Source organism: Perca flavescens, chromosome 14, assembly GCF_004354835.1.
Source record: "Perca flavescens isolate YP-PL-M2 chromosome 14, PFLA_1.0, whole genome shotgun sequence".
Classification (NCBI taxonomy): domain Eukaryota; kingdom Metazoa; phylum Chordata; class Actinopteri; order Perciformes; family Percidae; genus Perca; species Perca flavescens.
The window spans coordinates 26,479,092-26,498,600 of record NC_041344.1 but is presented as its reverse complement, the minus strand read 5'-3'; the positions used below and the strand labels follow the sequence as shown (position 1 = coordinate 26,498,600).

Below are 19,509 nucleotides of genomic sequence, written 5' to 3'. Positions count from 1 at the left end.
ACAGAATCTGTGCTGACTCAATAAAATGGTGGTACTTAGTTGCAGCAGCTTGTAAAATGATTCCTTCAGGAAGATATAGCGGAAATCAATTTGTTTACCCCTGCAAAACGTATCCCAGTATTTTCCCACTCTCAAATACACATGAAGTACCTGCCACATTAGTTTAGTTGGCAAACAATAGTTAAGTGGTGTTTTCAGAACCCTTGATGGTAAGGGACCAATGTGCCTTTGCGCAACCAGTAAGTACTCCAGCTGAACTCGTTAAATAAAATGCAACCATACATTAAAGATCTTATATGGATAATTATAAACTATAATTTAATTCAGCATGCATCCAATCCACAAGCAGCTGCTATTCAGTTAGCTTGTATAAGTTGTAACATCTGTTGTATCCATATCGAGTGGGTCGAGACCGCTTTTCAGCCGAATTTCAGAGATTAGCCCATTGATTCCTGAAGCATTCGAACTTTTGTTCTATAAAAAAAAGGTAAATACGTTGGCTTATAGGCAGAAAAGTAAACAATAAGCTGATTTTTTTTTTTTAATGGTTTGTACAAAAGAAACGTGTATGGCGTGCATGAACAGGCATTGGAGGCAGTATACCCACTAAGAAAGTTCCAAGATTTCAATATATCCACTTAAAAATGCCCAATGACACGCAACAACATACATATATATTTTGAATTGTCATCTGTGTTTTTCTTCTTCGCATAGACTAAATAAAAAAAGGTATTTCCACAGTAAATTGGTGAATAAAAGTTATCTGAATGCAGGAAATTAAGTCTTTGACGTTTAAAATAACCCTGGGGGAGGACACCCAGAGCCCCCCTTCCCCCAAAGGCAGATTATGGCCCATACTGTATAAAGGCCAAAATATTTATATACAATATAGTATACCCACTTCAATACATTAGACTACACCACTGATTGGAAGATGGGTTACCTAAAGAGTATCCGTAAGATGTTTGCCACCAGGAGGACCAGGCACACATATGTGGAGAAGCCCTCGGCATTCTGAGTCCGGCGGATGTCTCTGTATTGTGGGATGTAGGGCACCACCCCACCGAACACCATGGCCCCGGCAGCGACCCACGACACCAGGTTGTGAAAGACGAACACAATCTGGTCAAACACCTCATCTTCCATGTTCGGCCGCTCACCTGTCTGTCCCACACCTGGACAACAAGTTGCGAAAGCGACGTCCGCTGGCTTTTCACTGGCTCAGCGAAGATTGTTCTGACGCGTTTGTCCTCCTCTGGTTCCTTGTAGCCACTTTGGCAGTGTAAGAAGAGTTAACGTCCGTGTTTCCCATGCGTAACGTTGGTCCCTACACGGATAACACAGACAAAAAAAAACAGGCTACTGCCACGCCATCACAAGCCGAGCGGTGTATCGGAAACAACGAGCCCGGGGGGCTAACGCTACAGTAATATCTGAAAACAATAGTCCAAACAGTGAGAACATTAATGTATTAGCTACAGTACCGACAGAACAACGCTCGCTAAAGGCAGTGTTTGCAGTGGAGTAGACATTTGTTATTCCGCAAATGACAAGAGTCCCGACTTCCGTTTCTCTAATTCAACACTTGTGTTGATGCTAGCTCGCCTTGTTGAAAATGCTGCACTAAACTCAGAAGAAGAAACTCCAAAAAAGGTTCCTAAAATAGTTTAAAGCCCTTGATATATTGTCAGGGAAAACTGGAACTATATTATTTTTGCACAGGTTCCCTATGTTAATATCGTTTACTCACTGACTGTCCCCATATGCGCTTTTCCATCAATTGGCTTTCTATTAGTTATTATCATGGTTATTATATATCGTCTTTGGTCTCGCCCACACTTCCTGAAACGTAACATGCGTCATGCGTTACGACAAAGATGTTAGACTCGATCAAGATAGTTCACCCACTACCTTAGTCGTGTTTGTGGTTTTTAGACAAGAATGTGTGGATATGCACGGTTATTTATTAAGCTTTTCCTTTGAAAGATACTTATTTCACAATTAGCTAATATAAATAATGATATGATATAAATAAGCTAATCTATCAGCATCGCCTGAGTGCAACAACTCCACTGTAAATTGCCCCAGACAATCAATTGTGGCCAATAAGTAGCTCTAGCCCCTGCCCCTGGGTCCCCCATACTTAATCCTGCAGGCAATACATATTGTATTGAAGAGTAACTTCCATTGCAGAATATACAGTGAATAATCTCACCATGCCTGTGTTTTGCCCTGTCAGCAGAGCTTCATCATGTTAAATATTTCATATAAACATGGACTGTAAAAAATGTAACCTGGCTTATTTTAGTAGACTAATTGCTTAAGCACATCCCACTAGTAGGCTACACAAATGCAACATATTCAGCAGGAGTGACTGTCACAGACACAAAATCCAGATTATACAGATTTATAAAGGTTTAATGAAAGTTATGTAACCCTTGTGGTAGAAAGCCTTTCATCCGTCACTAAAGCCAGTTGAGAACGGGGTCTATGAGCCAAGATAATCTCTTAGCCTATATTAAAAAGCAAAGCTCAGTGTGAGGAGAGGGAACTCCTCCACATCCCACAGAACACACCGTATAAACAGGATCAAGTTTGCAAAGAGTTTATAAAAATGCTCTGTCAAAGTCGAGCTAGTCAAAGTAAGTCAGCATAAGAGTATTGTGTTGTTGCTGAGGAAGAATCAAATAGGTAGCCTACAAACAATGTTATGGAGCCTAGTTACTGCCATGTCTTGGTGAAAGTCAAGGGCGTAACTTTGGGTTCAACGTTGGGAAGGGGGGGGAGATCTCCACTTTTGAGCAAAATTTAAATTTTGAACATCAAATTCTTCAACTAGGACTACAGTTGGAAATTAGCCGACTGGCTAATACTGGCACATTTACAGAAATGTTGATTAATGTGCATTGTCCTAATATAAATAAATACATCTTCTTCTTCTTCATTTTACGGAGCTCAGCGTAAGTTCTTCCAGGAAGACTTCAAATTCCTTTTTTCATCACTCCCAATTGATCAGCTGTTCCTCGGCATTCACTTGTCGGTAGTCAATCAGATTCAGCTGTTTCATTGTTAGTTAAACCAATCAGATTCAGCCATGTATCACAAGCCAATCACAGCATGACATCCTGTTTTAAATCTGCCCTCTCCTCTGCGGTTGTCAGTTGTCGTTTCAGGAATAGAGTGCGTCCCGCCTTGGCACTCTCGATTGGTTCCTGGGCACCTTCATCTCCACCACCGGTGTCTGGACTCCATCGGGGGATATGTTTGGGTTTCACAACCCCCTTTCATAACATATGGATTCAATAGCGTCTAATCTCCAGAGACTTTGCACATTTCATATTTTGCCCTGTACAATAAATATTTTCATATTTGCAAGGAAGTCTCTCCTGATTGAACTGCATTCCGGGTGGATTTTTCTGCAACTATTTCTGCATAAAGTTATGGTGCAAATGTCTTTATTCTTGTAAAGGGAATTATACTAGGTTTTTGGGGTGGGTTCCACTTGCCAGTATTGATTATTTGATTATGTAAATTATGCCTATGTTGAAAGTAACTTCACATGTTGTAGATATAGACACGTTTGCAGCCTTTAGATTCCATATCATAAAAAACTAAACAGACACAGACTAAAATGTTAAATCTTTAAAACCAAAACTGCCTTTTCTGATCGAGATCCCCTTCATTTTCCATTGGAAATTGTTATAGTGTGACACTGTGACATGCTGCTAGGTTGTCTGGCCTTGTTTTTTTAATGGCTTTTGTCTGTTCTGTCTGTTCCGTCTGTTTAAAGTAAATATAATTCCTTCCCTGACACTTATCAGCATAGCTGTAACGGTAGCCTATTTGTATTTGTTAATTCTCTTTGAGACTTGACTTTACTGAAGAAGAAAACAATGTAGCAAATGCTTTTGTCAGGTGACCTTTATTTTGAAACGATGAACACTCCAAGAGGAAGTCATAATTTTTTCACTCTGTCGACTCAAATTACCTCAAAGTTATGGGAGTCCGCTAACATTTTACAGTCGTTACAGCCCAGTATGACCGAGATTTAAATTTCCATCGAAAGATTAGTGTGCTGTTGAAGGAACAATGTCAAAAACAGACAAAGGTATGACTGAGGCGGAGCGTGAAGTGAGTATCTTGTTAAAGTATACTCGAACGCAAACATTTTCATACATATTTTTTTCTGACGCTTTTCTTTGCCTTTAGATGCAGCAACTTCGGGATGCATTCCAATTAGTGTATGAACAGCAGGAGCCCCAATATATCCTTTTTTGTAACCTGTTCCTATACTGTAACTATATTCATTTTAGGGAATCTTCATGTATAGCCTATGTATATTTTGCATATTAGATATAAATGCAACTTAATGAAAAAATAAATAGTGTGTGGCAAAGCTAAAGACATAAAATTGTGTTCTGTAGGCTTTTTTTCACATTAGAAAGTTTGACTTGTGTAATTGGAAAAGACATTATGATTTGCACCTGTGCTTTTGCTACTGTTGAAATGTCTTCTGTGAAAAAAAAGTCTAAAGTAGAGTTACACATTTTCTGTTTTAAGCCTTGTAGCCTTTAAGCATAATGCCTTATATTTTTATGTTTTATTTCGACTTTAATTCTCTCACAAATGCTGAAAGAGTCTCTCATTTTCCACATGTAGATTTTGATTCTAACTTTGTGAGACATCCAGTCTGGAACATTATGTGAGCTCTGTTTGCCTGAACCGATAAAGGTACAAGGTCACCCCAAAACTATCTCATGTTTTCCCACGCCAGTTAAGATGTAACTGGGGGGTGAAAGTCATACAGGGAGGAGGTGAGATGACTCCAAGATGTCTCTTGCATTTCTCTGATTGTCTTCACGTGTATCAGATGCCTGTCAAAATTGTAGCGTCATAATAATCCAAGTGCGTGTGTGTTGTCACTCTGAAGATGCATATAAGCCTGGTGTTTCTGTTCACTCATTTGAGAAACTGACTCCACACTGGGCTGCGGCCTTTTGTGAAATCATGTTGCTCCTATATTTGCAAATATATATATATGTTTTTAATAAAATACAAAAACCCAACTTGGTTTTAGTCTCAGTCGGTTTTATTTGTTTCAATTTACTAAACTCTGAAAAACTCTTCCCCCTAATGCAAAGGAAACTTCGAAGCGATCCGAGATCCAACGATCTTCGCCTCTACCTCATCCAAAAAGGATTCAGAGAGAGAGGATCAGAAACCACGGAGGACTCTACTGACCCAACACTGATCTATTATAATATAGAATAATATATATATAATTCCACGCAGCAGGGTAAGATCAAACTCTAATTTAAATTAAATTCAGAGTAATTTGAATTGGCTGTAGTACTAAACTCTAAAAAACTCTTCCCCCTGCTGCAAAGGAAACTTCCACGACACCCAGTCCCATTCCTCGTATGACCCTATAATTAGGTGTTGTAAACAGTACACTTGCAAGTGGGACCCTTGTCAGGGGACGATTTCAGAATTCTTTAAGTTTAGGTTAATATAAGGATTTAAAAGGCACATTTCCAACTGGATAACATGTACAGTTCCTGGCAGTTTTTTTCCCCTTCACTTTACCACGGGCTAAGATGGCAACTCTGAAGGCACTCTCACCAACGCAGGCCGCTTTCTATCGCAGACTGACGAAAAGACTGCAACATTACAACTACAGACGCAGACAAACAGCACTATACCGAGGCCGGGACGACGGGCCGGAGAAGAGGGACAGCCGGCTTCTGGAGAGCATGAGAGGAATGAAAGAAGAGGCGGAAGTGTACAAGGCCGCTCTGAAGTTCACACAGGAGGTAGTGGCATCGCTCACTGCATTGGAGGCGAGACTTACCCAACAGCTGGAGCAATGGCGGCAGCTCGAGAACATGTACCAGAAATTCATGATAGATGAGTAGCCTAAACGGAAGACCAGCTCACATTGGAGAGAGGGCAACCTCTCGATGACAGAGGCCCTGTACCATGCATAAAATATCTGGGTTACCCACCAACATTAACAAAACAAACCTCCAAAGAAATTAGGGCTGCACAAACAATCACAATTTTATCGAAATTGCACTATAGACTAGTGCAGTATCCAAATTAATATTTTAGTATTAATATTTGTTAAAGGCAAAATATGTCTCTGGATTAAGTATTAAGGTGCTGCAGAGACGTCCCGGCCTACAAATCTGATCCTACAGAAACAAAATCTTACTATAATCATTTTAGTTTTTTTTTTAATTTAATATTTTTCAATGAAAATGAAAACAATGATACAAAAATGATCATTCCCCGATATCGTGAATCATGTCGCAATCACAATATCAGTCAAAATAACCGGTGGATGGGTAGCATCATTGTGCCCCATCTTATCAATCACAGTTAGAGTTTTGTCCTCATATCGTGCAGCCCTAAAAGAAATCCCTGGACAGCCTGTCTTAATACACTGGACTCAGTAGCAGTGGTGGAATGTAACTAAAGACATTTACCCCAGTACTGTACTTCACCCTCCTGTTCAGATTTGACCCTTTTTTGAAAAAGTTTCTATATCAGAAATTTGGGTTTCTTTCAACCAAATTGTCAAAAAATAATAACGTGGATGGTTCCGTACAACGCACTTCACAAGTCAAATAAATGAACAGCTACTTTCATTGAATTTGGGAGCTTCATTCAATTTTACAGCATTTGAAATTTATTTTTATAAAAGAACGTTGAAAAAAAGTGACAAAAATGTCAGAAAAAGTTTCAAAAACGTAAAAAAAACAACAACAAAAATGTGCCATAAAAAAGTACAGACAAAGACATTGGAAAAAGTGACGCACATTTTTTTTTTGAAAAAAGCTTTAAAAATTTCGGGAAAATTTGACTAAATAATGTCAAAAAAAAGTGACAAAACCATTGGGACCAAAATGTAACATTGTTGCATCATGGTCGAAGGGAAGACAACACAAGGGTTAAGTACAAATTTGAGGTTTTTGTACTTTACTTGAGTTTCTTTTTTTTTTTTTTCATACCACTTTTTACTTCACTAGAAATATTGTACTTTTTACTCCATTACATTAATCTGTCAGCTTTAGTTACTGGTTACTTAACAAATTCCGATTTTTGCACAAAACACATGTAGTTTATGTCTGTGTGTCAGTCACTGCTCATGCACACGCAGTCATTCTCCCTTGTGGGGGGAGGGGCTTAGGAGACCGTTAAGGGCTTTAGCGGAAAGGGGGGAGGGGCTGAGAAGTTGTCGATGTTCAAATTATTTTGATTGTGAAGTCCTTGGTCTTCACAATCCTACCTAGCACCTTTAAAACACTGAATACATTTTCCTGTCGATACTTACGTACTATTACTTAAGTAACATTTTCAAAGCAGGACTTTTACTTAGAACAGAGTATTTCTGTGTGGTATTAGTACTTTTACTCAAGTAAATGATCTTTTGGTTCTTCCACCACTGCTCAGTAGTCAAACCACTCACTGATGGATTAACTGGATCTGATAGTCACGTGACTGATTGAAGCAACTGGATGGGATGGTCATGTCATCGTTTTATTAGCTAGAGTTCACGATTATTCACGTTATTGTTTGATTTTTATAACTGCACCAGAGTCCTATCTTCTCGCCTACAGGAGGGCAGTCAGAGATAGCTTGACAACAATTAGTATGAGCACTTACGCACTCCGCACATTTGGCATGCAACATATATACGTGTGTGCCTTAAACAAATGTCAGCATTTAGCCACGGAGCATCGTGTATACTCACGTACTTTTAAGTGTGGTTTCCCAGCGGATTCCATAGATGTGCCAATGTTGTTTTCAGCTTGCTAAAACTATGTTCACGCCAAAAACAGCTCACGGCCTTTGTGAATGAAATGAAGCACACTATATATATAGCCTATAGCCTATATATATATAGCCTATAATCATTTATTCAGCTGTTATTATGTGTATTCTGTGATAGTATGGCACAGTGTGTTTTTTTACCCTGACTAGAGGGAGAGGTGTTATGTACAAGTGTCTTTATGCATCGTCTGTGTGCGTGCAGCCCTGTGTAATGGTTCCAAGGCCACGGTGTGTGTGTGTGTGTGTGAGTGAGTGTGTGTGTGTGTCTCTCTCTCTCTCTCTCTCTCTCTCTCTCTCACTGATAGAGCACAGCACTGCTATACACAGGTGTGAATGATCCAATTCAGAAAGTTGCAAGCTCTGCAGAAACGTGCCAAAAAACGGTGACTTTAAGAATGATGTATTTGGTTGTTTGGGAAAAAGAGGAGGAGGAAGGAAGGAAGATGGGCAGTTTAATGGTAAATTACTGATTTGTTGTGTTATTAATTGAGTCTTTCCTTGTTTCCGCCTTCAGCGAAGTGTTTGGGAGTAGATGATGTGTTAGTGCACCGTTTCCTTGGAGAGGCCACAAGTTGCTTTTCTCTAAAAGCCAGAAGTGGTTCAGACCATCCCCCTCCTCCTCCCCCCTTCACTCCCACACATTCCTGGAGGAAGTTATTAAAAAAGGTAGTTACTCTCTCTCATCTGTGTTCGTTCTTTCAGACACTACTGTGATACAGTGAACCTTACTTAGAAGACTTGTTGACTAAAGTTTTATTTCAGATTTCACCTATGTATACATTTTCCATCACAGCAATCTAAACATACACTGGTGTCCAATTTCTAAACCTTTGATTGAAGAAATATTATAAAATAGGCTGAGGTTTTCCCTGAGAAGGGGCCCCACCACGGAATATTTTTTGTAGATTCCGACATCTGCTCGGGTTTAAACTATGTATTAAACTTTGTGTGCACATTAAACTCTTTTTGCATCAAACTCTGTTTTTTTTAAAGACTTATGGGACTTCAATTAGACATCAGTAGATACAGCTAAATAGTGTTTGATAGAAGAAAGTTCTTAGAAGATCCGAACCGTCATTGGGCTTATGAGTTGACATCAGTTTGGTACAACAACCGACGAAGACGAGCAGCACGATACCGAGGCCTGGACGGGCCAGGGAAGAGGAACAAATCGGCTTTGGGAGAGCTCGAGAGGAATGGAAGAAGAGGTGGAAGATTACAGGGCCGCTCTGAAGTTCGCACAGGAGGTAGTGGCACACCATCTTTGGCGAGCCTTACCTAACAGCTTGCAGCAGCGCAAGAACATGTACCAGAAATGTATGAAAGTGTATGTGTAAACGGAAGACCAACTCACATTGGTGAGAGGGCAACCTCTCGATGACAGGGGCCCTCTACCATGCATAAAGTATCTGGGTTACCCACCAATAAACCTCCAAAGAAATTAGGGCTGCACAAACAATCACAATTTTATTGGGAAAGTTTGCTTCTAATTTAGTTTAGCCAAATGTTTGTTTTCCCCCCCCGGCCTCCCCTGCCTGAGTTAATCCTGCAGGCGATAAATATTTTACTGAAGAGTAACATCAATTGCAGAAGGGGCCTAATAGAAAGTGAAGAATCCCAACATGTCTGTGTTTTGCCCCGTCAGCAGAGCTTCAGCTTCTTCATATTTTATATGTAACGATGGGCTGTAAAAGTAAGCATATAACATGGTTTGTTGAAGTAGACTAATTGCTTAGCACATCCCACCAGTACACAATTTAAATGCAACACATTCAGCAGGAGTGACTGTCACAGACACAAAACTCAGATTATACAGATTTATAAAGGTTTAGTGAAAGTTATGTAACCCCCGTAGCAGACGCGTCTCTCATCTGTCACTACGATCCAGGATAATCTGTTATATAAAAACCAGAGCTCAGTGTGAGGAGAGGGAATTGTTCCTACTCCTCCACATCCCACAGAACACTCGGTGAACAGGGTACACTAGTTTACAAACTAGTTAATAAAAATGTTCTGTCAAGGTCGAGGTAGTCAAAGTAAGTCTGCAGGAAATCGGAAATTCGGTCAAATGTGCCTTCGTATTAACCCTCCTGTTCTTGGGTCATATTTGACCCGTTTTCAAAGTTTCTATATTAGAAATATGGGTTTCTTTCAACCAAATGCCCCAAAAATGACATGGATAGTTCCATCCAACGCTCTTTGCAAGTAAAACTAATCTTATTTTCATTAAATTTGGTTGCTGCCGTTAAGGAAATTGAAATGGTTTCGAAACGGTATCGCGACGAAACTTTGCCATGTACCCATCTGTGTTAACCCATCAACGTAATTCCTCAAATTTCTTTTTTAAATAGAAATAATTCACAATTTCTGTTCTTTCTAATACGTAAATTAGGTTTATTGACCATGAATTCCAAAAAGTAGTGCAAAAGTAGAGGAAATAAGTTGGGATTAAGTTGGCTAAGAAGATGGAACACAGAATTGGGTGATAATTTATACCTAACCTAAAGCAGAAGGACAACAGGTGCATGAGATGAAGACAATGTGAAGGTTAAATGCGTATAACATGTCAATTATGGGAAATGAGTCTTGTGGTGTTTCAGAGGTCTGGACAAATCAAATACAAACCAGTTAATGTAGTTACTGCTATGTCTTGTAAAAAGCAACTTCACATGTTGCAACATGACATGTTAAATTCCATAAAAACTTACTGCAGTAAACAGATACAGACTTACATTTGAAATCCTACATCAAAACTGCCTTTTTTGAGCGAGATCCCATTCATTTTTCTTTGGAAATTGTTATAGTATGGCCACTGGTGGAATGTAACTAATTACATTCACTCAAGTACCGTACTTAAGGCTACATTGTGTAAGAATTTCTCCCATCTAGCGGTGAAATTGTATAGAGAGCCAAAGTCACGCCCTTCTACTTCTGGTCCATGGGACCTATCTTTCGAAAAAATATGAACGAGGGTCAATGGAGAGATAATAATTAATTTTTAATCCAGTTTGAATCGAGCCATGGATTACAAATATGATGTTCGTCAATTTAAAACATTATTTTTCAACCGAAGAAAGTCTCTGTTTATTGTTAAACTGTTGAAGTAAAAGACTGTGAAAATACGTAATTAGAAAGACTACAAACTTCATGGATGACGTCTCTCTGAAGCTACGATGTCTGTGTGTATCGTACCGGGGATGTAACGTTACACAAATGAGCAGAGGAGCTTTCTTGTTCTTTTACTTATCTGCTGAAAACACTTGACTGGATAAAACACAGCAGTTAAGATAATGTTACATGTGTTGTGGAACAGAGCTAAGCTAGCTAGCTAGCGAGCAAACCAAGCATCAAGCTAGGTGACGTAGATTGTGTGAAACGGGAGATGTAGTCCACTGAGCGGTTTCACACAAAACTAAGTGGTCATATGACAAACCTACGGCTAACAGACTTTCTTCGGTTGAAAAGTAATCTTTTAAATTGACGAACATCATATTTGTAATCCATGTCTCAATTCAAACGGGATCAAAAAATAATTTGTCTCTCCCCGTTCACTACTGTTCATATTTTTTCTAACTTAAGGTCCCATGAGGTCCACCGGAAGGGGCGGGACTTCGGCTCTCTATATGACAACCAACTGAATATTACTTTCTAGCCCCTCCCATTCCGATGACGTTTTAACTCCTACGGTGGCCGTATTATTCCAAGAAGTATGACTTTGTCCGTGAGTGTTCCTTCCAGTGTGGCAATAGTTTTACGTTTTCGTTATTTTGGTACCATTTCATTGCTACCATCAGCTATCTGTTTCCCGAACAAATGCAAGCTAACGTTAGTAAAGTATCAGCGTGATCCTCCATCTTCAACAGGCTTTCAAATCTGCCGGCAGATCGAGTAATCTTCCCCTGGCATTCGTCACGGTGCCACTGAGTGTAAAAGTGTGAAAGGCATACGTATGTCCCTCTTTGGCTAACGTATTTTAAAGATGGAGGCGCAACATGGAGGCCGTCATTCGAGCAACTCGCTCGGATGTATTCTGAATGACTCTGAATGGCAGATTCTACACTTACGAGAAGACTTTGATTAGTTGGTGGAAGTAATTACACATGAATGAGCACGTATTTGTGTAAGAACAAAGGGGTTTTTGCGAAGAATCTACTCAAAAAATTACACAATGGAGCTTTAAGTACAAATGTTGAGATACTTGTACTTTACTTGAGTCTTTTCTTTTTCATGCCACTTTCTACTTCTACTCCGCTACATTTCAGAGAGAAATATTGTACTTTTTTACTCCGCTAAATTCATCCTATCAGACAGCTTTAGTTACTAGTTACTTTACAAAGTAAGACTTTTGCGCACAAAACACATGCAGTTTATGAAATACGATGTTTTATTTATGAATTAAACTAACCGACAATATAACGGCCTACAAGGCCAGCTGAAATAATTAGCGGATTACACACTTAGTTGATTGACAGAACTGTTTGGATCGTTTCCAGTTTTTAAAATGGGAGGATTTTTCTACATTGAGTAGCCTACTTTTACCATCAATACCCTAAGTACATTTTCCTGATGATACTTACATACTTTTACTTAAGTAACATTTCCAATGCAGGACTTTTACTTGTAACAGAGCATGTTTACAGTGTGCTAGGCCTGTTAGTACTTTTACTTAAATAAATGATCTGAATACTTCTTCTACCACTGAGTATGACACGCTGCTATGTTGTCTGGCATGTTTGGTAATGCCGTTTGTCTGACAATTTGGCATATTTATTTTAAACTAAATTAAATATAGCCTACCATTCATCTCATCCTCGACTGACACTTAGCAGAACTGTAACTGTAGTTCACTGAAGAAGAAAATGTAGCAAATGCTTTTGTCAGGTGACCTTTATTTTGAAACGACGAACACTCCAAGAGGAAGTCACGTTGTTTTCACTTCCTTCGACTTATTTTTCCGCAAAGTTATGGGAGTTTGCTAACGTTTTGAGGTGAAACTGAGTGGGGATTTTTACAGTCGTTGTGACAGCCCAGTTTAACCAACCAAACAACTATATTCAGGTTGTACGACCGAGATTTTAAATTCCCATCGCGAGATTAGTGTGTTGTTGAAGAAACGATGTCAAAAAAAGACTGCAAAGCAGCTAAAGATATGACCGAGGTGGTGAGTTTGTCTTATGGGAGCTGTGGCTTGTTGGTTAATGTATGTTGCTGGCACGCCACCATTTTCATATGTATGTTTTTTTTTTCTTACGCTTTTCTTTGCCTTTAGATGGAGGAATCGATGCAGCGACTTCAGGGACGATTCCAACTGATGTCTGAACAGCTGGAGTCCAAAAATATCCTTTTTCGTGACCTGTTCCTGTGGTAAACACAGCTGTTAACTTCACTGCATGCTTCTCTCTCTCTTTTTATTTTTTTTTTTTTTTTTGCGTTCCCGGTTTTCCTCAGAAATGACGCAGCATACATTTTTGGATTACTGCAGAGACGGTTGAGAGGATCTTTGGTAAACAGTTAGCTAAAAAAAATCACCTGAGAGCACTTAGGAAAGACACACACACACGTGAAACTCACCGTGCGTTCATGGACATCGTAAAAAAGTTTTTCCGAGTGAAAACGTCACCATTCACGTAACGTCCTGTGGGAAACTCGGGCTGGATTTTGATACCCGAGTTTCCCAGTTGGTGACGCGTTGTTGACAACTGACGTTTGATGGAGGCGACTTTGGTTTACTGAACATATTTCAAAGATAATAAACTGTTGTGGACAAATGCCTCTGCCAAGAAACATACTCAGTAATATATACAGTACAGGCCAAAAGTTTGGACACACCTCATTCAATGAGTTTCCTTTTTATTTTCATGACTATTTACATTGTAGATTCTCACTGAAGGCATCAAAACTATGAATGAACACATATGGAATTATGTACTTAACAAAAAAGTGTGAAATAACTGAAAACATGTCTTATATTTTAGATTATTCAAAGTAGCCACCCTTTGCTTTTTTTGATAACTCTGCAAACCCTTGGTGTTCTCTCAATGAGCTTCATGAGGTAGTCCCCTGAAATGGTTTTACCTTCACAGGTGTGCCTTGTCAGGGTTAATTAGTGGAAATGTTTCCCTTATTAATAAAAAAGCAAAGGGTGGCTACTTTTGAAGAATCTAAAATATAAGACATGTTTTCAGATATTTCACACTTTTTTGTTAAGTACATAATTCCATATGTGTTCATTCATAGTTTTGATGCCTTCAGTGAGAATCTACAATGTAAATTGTCATGAAAATAAAACAGAAACGCATTAATGAGAAAGTGTGTCCAAACATTTGGCCTGTACTGTATGTATGTATGTATATATATATATATATATATATATATATATATATATATATATATATATATATATATATATAGACATAATATGTTTAAAATTATTCATAAATAGGCCTATGTATAAAAAAACAACACATTATCCGTGTCTTTTCCCGTTGGTTGTCCTGCAGATAACACAAACAAACACCTGTCCATGTGCTGTTTGGATGCTCGCTTAAGAAAACAGCAGAAGATCTTCTGTTATTGTGGCCTCCATGTTTTCACACACCTGATGCTCTAGGCTATGGCCAACCGTTGGTGGCAGTCATGCAAAAAGTTGTTATGCCAAACGCCAATATAACAGAAGAAGAAGAACCATGTGAACGCTGCCAGTCGGAAAAAAAAACGTAACCAGGGGGGCGGTGCCTATTATTCCGAGGTGGCATGAACGCAGGGACACATGTGGTAACAAGCACGGCCACTGGGGGAGTTCAAACTTAGTTTAACAGGGGGTCAACTTGCAAATTCGATTTGCAACATGGGCGATTTTAGACCTTTTTCAGGGGGGTTCAAGCCCCCCTAAATTTCATCTCAGCCCCCCTTAATAATTTTTTAAAATCAATTTTAGTGCTTCAACTTAGAGTTTGGGAACTTGTCTGTTAGGGGCCATCCACACGGAAACGCTTTTTGGGGTAAACGCACGTTTTGCAATCGTTTCGGCCGATTGTCCAAACGAATCCTGTAAACACGCTTCCCGAAGACGCTCTCTTTTTTGAAACCAGGTCCCAGGGTGAAAAATTTTGAAAACGCCACCCCTTGCGTCTTCGTTTGGACGGCGAAGCCGCATACTTGCGTATAGATGATGTCATCGCCACACCCATCGACCTCTAGCCTTCGACCTGTTATCCCGCGACGACGTCTCATAACAACAACAATGGCGGACTACATGCTTGTGTTCCTGCTGGAGAAGATATTGAGCCTATTAGGGTTACTAGGGCTGTTTGGTTTCTTCTTCTACTGTCTGTTTGTATACAGCGCGCAAGCTTTATGCCATAGACCGTATATAACATGGACCAGCAGATCCCGTGTCTCTGGACGGAGACCAGCGAAGGCTATTAGAAGCACTTTTCTTTAACCTGTGTTTCCAGTGTTCTGTTTTTTATTCAGAGGATCAGAAATTGAGAAAATTACAAAATTGTGTCCGAGCTCCATTTATTCAATACTGCAATTCGTATTCTCTTCCTCTACTTTGCAGAATATGCAGGTCATTAACTGCATATGGACCAAAAACGGTGAAAGGTGAAAAAGAGGTGCTTGCAACTTATGGTTTGGAGTGTGGGGGGGGGGGTGGCGTAGCGGAACGAGGGAGAGAATACCATTGCAGTGTTGAATAATTGGAGCCCAGACACCATTTTGTCCTTTTATCCTCTGAATTAAAACAGAAAATTGGAAAAAACAGTTTAAAGATCCAATTCTTTTTATTTATCAAGGTGAAAAAAAGAAAATGAAAAATTGGATATTTGAATCCATTTTTTCCAAAGTTTTGTCAAATGTCTGTCTGTGCTTAGAAAACTGAACTGATAAGCGTTAAACTGACTGTAGAGGTACACATTTTCAGTTTGTAGCCGTGTAGCCCAGTCCCATTCCTCTTTAACCCTCGTGTTGTCGTCTGAAAATCAACCCTTTTTCTAATGTGCTGATTGGAATGAGAAGGAACTGTCCAGAAAGACACCAAGGCCGATCTTTTGTTGTACTGGCGAAGCGCGTTGCATGGGATCATCCATCCATGTTATTTTTGTATAATTAAATTAAAAAGAAACCCATATATATATATATATATATATATATATATATATATAGATAGATAGATAGATAGATAGATAGATAGATAGATAGATAGATAGATAGATAGATAGATAGATAGATAGATAGATAGATAGATATATAGATATAGATATAGATAGATAGATAGATAGATAGATAGATAGATAGATAGATAGATAGATAGATAGATAGATAGATAGATAGATAGATAGATAGATAGATAGATAGATATATATATATATATATATATATATATATATATATATATATATAGATATATATATATATATATTCGGAGATCGACATTTTGAGAACGGATAAAATTAAGGGTTAATTAGACCCTCCTTTTAATTAGGTGTTGTTTACAGTACACTTGCAAGTGGGAAAAAACATTTAAATAAACCGATGAGGAATACATGTTGCTGTAAATGGTTAATATAATGTAAATCAGAATTGATTTCTTTGTTGTGTTGTTGCTGTCTGGTTCTAACTGGACAAAGGCTCTGACACACCAACCCAACGGCCGACCTTTTCGGCAGAAAAGGCAGTCGGACTGACCTGCCTCCCCGAGTCGGTCCCAACAGTGCCTGGGAACACACCGAAGCGACGCCGACTTGAGCATACGTTCTGCACGTGCGCGAGGCGTACAGTAATACGTCTCCGTAACAGCAGGCGGCGCTAATCTGCATTGTCGCCCAAAAAATGAAAACCGGCAGTTGACTGGACGAACGCGTCACGCGGGTTCTGGCTTCTCCCGAATTTCCAAGCCAGAACATCATGGCGGCGCGTTGGCGAATACGATCTCGTATTTTACAAAAATAGTTCACCGAAACGTGTTTCTGAAAACATTTTAAGCGAGAAATAGGTCTTCAGGGTTCGTACGTTTTGAAAAAACCTGGAAAAGTTCTGGAATTTGAAAAATGCAAATTCCTGGACTGGAAAGGTTTTGGAAAAATAAAAAGACCCAGAAAGTTTTGGAAAAATCATGAAATTGTTTTTAACACAGCATAATAATACCTGATTAATAAAAAAAATTGTTTAGTAAAAAATGTATTTTATGTCGTCTTAACCTTAACGTTCTATTCAGGGCGCAATATTACGAATTCCACTATGAACCACATAAATTGTCATTAATTTTATAGTTAAACCTCTTAACACAGATTTTTCAGAAACACATAGTCATGGAAATTTGCCGAAAAGTATTGGTTAAAATGCGTATGAACCCTGTGTCTTCATTTCAGATCGACAAAGGTCAGTTTAAAAGATTTTCGTCCGATTTTGAGAGGCGTTTGTCATTTCCGGGTTAGCGCTCCACCAATCAGATTGGCCAGTGAGTCCGACTGCCCGCAGGCCGATTTTAACCTGTCAAATTGGGCCAAATGAAGGCCGACGGCTCGCGGAACACACCGAACAGACTCGAGTCACCGACCTCGCCAGATAATCGGGGTTGGTGCGTCAGCGCCTTAACGTGTACAGTTGCTGGCAGAGTTTCCCTTCACTTTACCACTAGATGAGATGGGAACCCGCATTGATGGCCTGGAAAAGGACGTGTCTGAGCTCATGACGCAGGCTGGTATGGAGGAGCAGGCCACTTCCAAGTGACCACTGGCCTGCGCTCATCTGCTCGCCAAAAACTGAGGGGTTCCTCTTGCTTTACTGATGTCATTTTAGCTAAAATGACATCAAGCTTTACTGATGTCATTTTAGCTAAAATGACATCAAGCTTTACTGATGTAATTTTAGCAGTGATTTTAACAAAGTTCCACTCGCTCAAACATTTTGAAATGGGACTGGAAATGGGAAGTTGACATAAGTTTGCCTCTAAATTTGACATTGGCCAAATGTATGCGTTTTTCCAAGGTGCTACCATGCTGCTAACAAATCCATGTGTATTCCTCAGTACTAACACTAATCCCAGGTTAAGTTGCCTTGGAACAGCATATCAGCAACACATTAGCACTACAAAAAAGAAAATGTTTTTCGGTCCAAGAAGTGTAAGGGTGCCATGTAAAGATGTATGTATGTAGAATTTTTGAATCTTTTTTTTTTTGTATTCATACCCTCACGGTGTAAGGAATAGATCGGATGCATTCACACTACCTCATACAATATTTTTAAAACCTTTTTTTAATATCTTGAAACCTGCATTGTATACATGCTGTGGTGTTCTGCACTTTCACTGGCATATTTACCACCTCCAACTGTAAATATGCGTGTGCATACGTGCACATTATGTGGACGTGCTGTATGTCTTCATGCAAACAATGCAGGGACATGGTTGGCAGAACAGTGTTGCTCTACAGTGCCTCAGGTGGTCAAACAGGCTACACTTAAGGGGTAACTACCACTTTTTTCAACCTGGACCCTATTTTCCTATGTCCAGTTTGTATTTACCTTCACAAAAGTGCTTGTTTTGCCTCTGACAGGCTCAGATTAATATTCTAATTGTCTGACAACATTATGGAGAGGATTTCTAAGGAGGTCGACCTTTCTGTTAAAGAGGAAGATCCTTTTTTTAAACTTAAAAACATCCGCGAAATTGCTTGTTCACTAAACCCACCAGACTCCATGTAAATAAACATTTTAACAATTGTAAAATACACTTCATTCAAAGTCGACAGAAACAAAATAAAACCATGAAAAGCCATTTTGGGTCGTCTTTCCACTTTTCCAACCATCACATCAGTTTTGGTTGCAATAAACACATAGTTTACAGATTTACATGTGAAAATATGTTGGCTCTATACACGCTCTAAAGTATTGCTTTTTTAAATGGAGTCTGGTGGGTTTAGCGCTAGTGACTTCAGAGCAGTTTCTGATTAAACAAAGGTCTCAAAGAGGTTTTAAAGGTCTATCTCTGAAGGAATCCTTTCCATAAAGTTGTCAGACACTTAGAATATTAATCTGAGCCTGTCCGTGCCAAAACAAGCACTTTTGTGAAGGTAAATACAAGCTGGACAATTGCACTATTAAGTTACATTGTAGCTTGTTTTGCGCCGTGATCTTGCTTAATACCAATTTCAAAGATCGTTGACCCTATATCAGTCACTTAAACAACAAAAACATAGGAAAATAGGGTCCAGGTTGAGTTACCCTTTAAACATAGAGGAAATTAAATAATAAAGTCTTAACACCAAAGAAAATGTACAGCATGTTATGTGAGCAGGCAGTCAAGCTGTTGACAGCAAAGCCAAGGAGACAGTCAAGCTGAACTGGTACTTTAACTGAACTCTGGTGTCCATACACACACTTAACCATGTCATTTTAACATGTCATTTTTCTTTTTTTAAATATAAATAATTGTGTATAGCTTTAGTCCTTGTATACACAGCAACTAGTTTCTACCATATCTTTTAAATTTCAACCTGAGCTCTGTGCACTGTATATGTAGGTTGTCTATATCCTGAATAAGTCACTTAATGTGCACACAGTGGCATCTCAAATTAGACATTACATTACTGGAAGAAAATCTAGTTTTGAAAAAAAATACTAACCTATATGGAAAAAAAACCCCACCAAAGCCATTTGAATGCTTTAAAC

The 19,509-nt window shown here is 39.1% G+C and overlaps 1 protein-coding gene across 2 annotated transcripts in view; it reads right to left on the bottom strand.

Moving 5' to 3' along the window:
• The window catches only part of slc66a2 (solute carrier family 66 member 2), a 36,029-nt gene extending 34,195 nt beyond the window's left edge, over positions 1–1,834 (bottom strand). Inside the window, exons 1-2 of one of the 2 annotated variants that reach the window (XM_028598454.1) lie at positions 1,751–1,834; positions 944–1,327 (exon numbers count right to left, since the gene is read on the bottom strand). In XM_028598454.1, the coding sequence (XP_028454255.1) occupies positions 944–1,146 (203 nt within the window). In that variant the 5' untranslated portion in view covers positions 1,147–1,327; positions 1,751–1,834. Of the gene's footprint in view, positions 1–943 lie in introns of both variants that reach the window. The other variant, XM_028598456.1, reaches the window with a different exon arrangement.
• Positions 1,835–19,509: the final 17,675 nt, after the last annotated feature.